We start from the raw sequence: 3,078 nt of genomic DNA on the forward strand, positions 1-3,078 counted from the left end.
ACAGCTAACACTAGACTATCCAGGTGAACATAAGAGATAGGATGGTGACGTCACAAGTGATGTGATCACACAGCTAACACTGCACTATCCAGGTGAACTTAAGAGAAAGGATGGTGACGTCACAAGTAAGGGGATCACACAGCTAACACTGGACTATCCAGGTGGACATAAGAGATAGGATGGTGACGTCACAAGTGAGGTGATCACACAGCTAACACTGGACTATCCAGGTGGACATAAGAAAAAAGATGGTGACGTCACAAGCGATGTGATCACGAGCTAACACTGGACTATCCAGGTGGACATAAGAGAAAGGATGGTGACGTCACAAGTGATGTGATCACGAGCTAACACTGGACTATCCAGGTGGACATAAGAGAAAGGATGGTGACGTCACAAGTGAGGTGATCACACAGCTAACACTGGACTATCCAGGTGGACATAACAAAAAAGATGGTGACGTCACAAGTGAGGTGATCACACAGCTAACACTGGACTATCCAGGTGGACATAAGAGATAGGATGGTGACGTCACAAGTGATGTGATCACACAGCTAATACTGGACTATCCAGGTAGACATAAGAACAAGTCGCGTAAGGCGAAAATACAATATTTAGTCAAGTAGCTGTCGAACTCACAGAATGAAACTGAACGCAATGCAACGCAGCAAGACCGTAGCATCGTCAGTCCACCGCGCACGGCAAAGGCAGTGAAATTGACAAGAAGAGCGGGGTAGTACTTGCGCTGAGAAGGATAGCACGCTTTTCTGTACCTCTCTTCGTTTTAACTTTCTGAGCGTGTTTTTAATCCAAACATATCATATGTATATGTTTTTGGAATCAGGAACCGACAAGGAATAAGATGAAAGTGTTTTTAAATTGATTTCGAAAAAAAATTTTTGATAATAATTTTTACATATTTAATTTTCAGAGCTTGTTTTTAATCCGAATATAACATATTTATATGTTTTTGGAATCAACAAATGATGGAGAATAAGATAAACGTAAATTTGGATCGTTTTATAAATGTTTATTTTTTTTTACAATTTTCAGATTTTTAATGACCAAAGTCATTAATTAATTTTTAAGCCACCAAGCTGAAATGCAATACCGAAGTCCGGGCTTCGTCGAAGATTACTTGACCAAAATTTCAACCAATTTGGTTGAAAAATGAGGGCGTGACAGTGCCGCCTCAACTTTCACGAAAAGCCGGATATGACGTCATCAAAAACATTTATCAAAAACATGAAAAAAAACGTTCGGGGATTTTATACCCAGGAACTCTCATGTCAAATTTCATAAAGATCGGTCCAGTAGTTTAGTCTGAATCGCTCTACACACACACACACACACACACACACAGACACACACACACACACACACACACACGCACATACACCACGACCCTCGTTTCGATTCCCCCTCGATGTTAAAATATTTAGTCAAAACTTGACTAAATATAAAAAAGATGGTGACGTCAGAAGTGATGTGATCACGAGCTAACACTGGACTATCCAGGTGGACATAAGAGAAAGGATGGTGACGTCACAAATGATGTGATCACACAGCTAACACTGGACTATCCAGGTGGACATAAGAGAAAGGATGGTGACGTCACAAGTGATGTGATCACGAGCTAACACTGGACTATCCAGGTGGACATAAGAGAAAGGATGGTGACGTCACAAGTGATGTGATCACACAGCTAACACTGGACTATCCAGGTGGACATAAGAGAAAGGATGGTGACGTCACAAGTGATGTGATCACGAGCTAACACTGGACTATCCAGGTGGACATAAGAGAACGTCGCTTCAAGTTGTGCTGGGAGCCCTGAGAAAGAAATTCGCTTGTTCCACAGTACACATTTAACGATGCGATTGCCACAAGTCTGTGTGTATGTGTGTGTGTGTGTGTGTGTGTGTGTGTGTGTGTGTGTGTGTGTATGTGTGTGGGTATGTGTGTGTGTGTATGTGTGTGTGTGGGTATGTGTGTGTGTGTATGTGTGTGTGTGTGTGTGTGTGTGTGTGTGTGTGTGTGTGGGTATGTGTGTGTGTGTGTGTGTGTGTGCGTGTGTATGTGTGTGTGTGTGTGTGTGTGTGTGGGTGTGTTTGCTTGTGTGTATGTGTGTTTGTGTGTGTGTGTGTGTATGTGTGTGTGTACGTACGTGCGTGGGTGTATATGTTTACGTGTGTGTGTGTATGTGTGTGTGTGTGTGTATGCGTGTGTGTACGTACGTGCGTGTGTGTATATGTTTACGTGTGTGTGTGTATGTGTGTGTGTGTGTGTGTGTGTGTGTGTATGTGTGTGTGTGTGTGTGTGTGTGTGTGTGTGTGTGTGTGTGTACGTACGTGCGTGTGTGTATATGTTTGCGTGTGTGTGTGTGGGTATGTGTGTGTGTGTGTGTGTGTGTGTGTGTGTGTTTTCCCAAGACTATTCAAGAAGATCAAGTCATGTATTGGCTTTGACTTTCACTGTGACCCTGTGGACTGTTGAACAATGGTTGTAACAATTTGTTTTCAACTATAACACACATTAATGTTGTTTTACAGAAAGAAATAACAGCATCATAATGTAAACATTACACACAAAATAACAGTCTTCAGACTCCAACGTTGTGGGTTGTTATCTCTTAATGCCGTTTACTCCGCAAGCATGACAAGTGCTGACTTTGGCTCGTTGGCTTCAAGAAAACCGATCATACACAAAACACAGCGAATCGGGGGAACCACTGAACAAAATAAATTGTGAACGAAATAAACAAGCTACGAGACGTGTTGTAAGGCTTCGAGCAGTTTCCCAATGTGATCCAAATATCTCAGTGACGTCACTACACCGATGACGCAACGTTTGACGACGGATGACGTCGTCACACATGTCTCTTGTATCGTTGCCATGGAGACAGCCGCGTCATCTGCAACAAACAAACCTTTCCTTCAGGACATAAGATCGAAGAAGCAAACACGTGTCTAACTGACACCATTTTGAAGTGCTTTGTTTTAATTGCCATAAATACACGAGACTGGATTGTTTTGAAAAGGGTTTATTTCAGTATGAACCTCTAAAAGTTTGTCTTGA

General features: G+C 42.2%; 1 protein-coding gene across 1 annotated transcript in view; it reads right to left on the minus strand.

The window, feature by feature from the left end:
- Positions 1-2,392: 2,392 nt before the first annotated feature.
- LOC138956555 (corticotropin-releasing factor-binding protein-like) overlaps positions 2,393-3,078 on the minus strand; it is a gene marked incomplete at its 5' end in the record, with an annotated part of 13,163 nt that continues 12,477 nt past the window's right edge. Inside the window, 1 exon segment of the mRNA XM_070327887.1 lies at positions 2,393-2,914. Coding sequence (XP_070183988.1) covers position 2,914 — 1 coding nt within the window.

This window comes from Littorina saxatilis, unplaced genomic scaffold (genome assembly GCF_037325665.1).
Source record: "Littorina saxatilis isolate snail1 unplaced genomic scaffold, US_GU_Lsax_2.0 scaffold_2107, whole genome shotgun sequence".
Classification (NCBI taxonomy): domain Eukaryota; kingdom Metazoa; phylum Mollusca; class Gastropoda; order Littorinimorpha; family Littorinidae; genus Littorina; species Littorina saxatilis.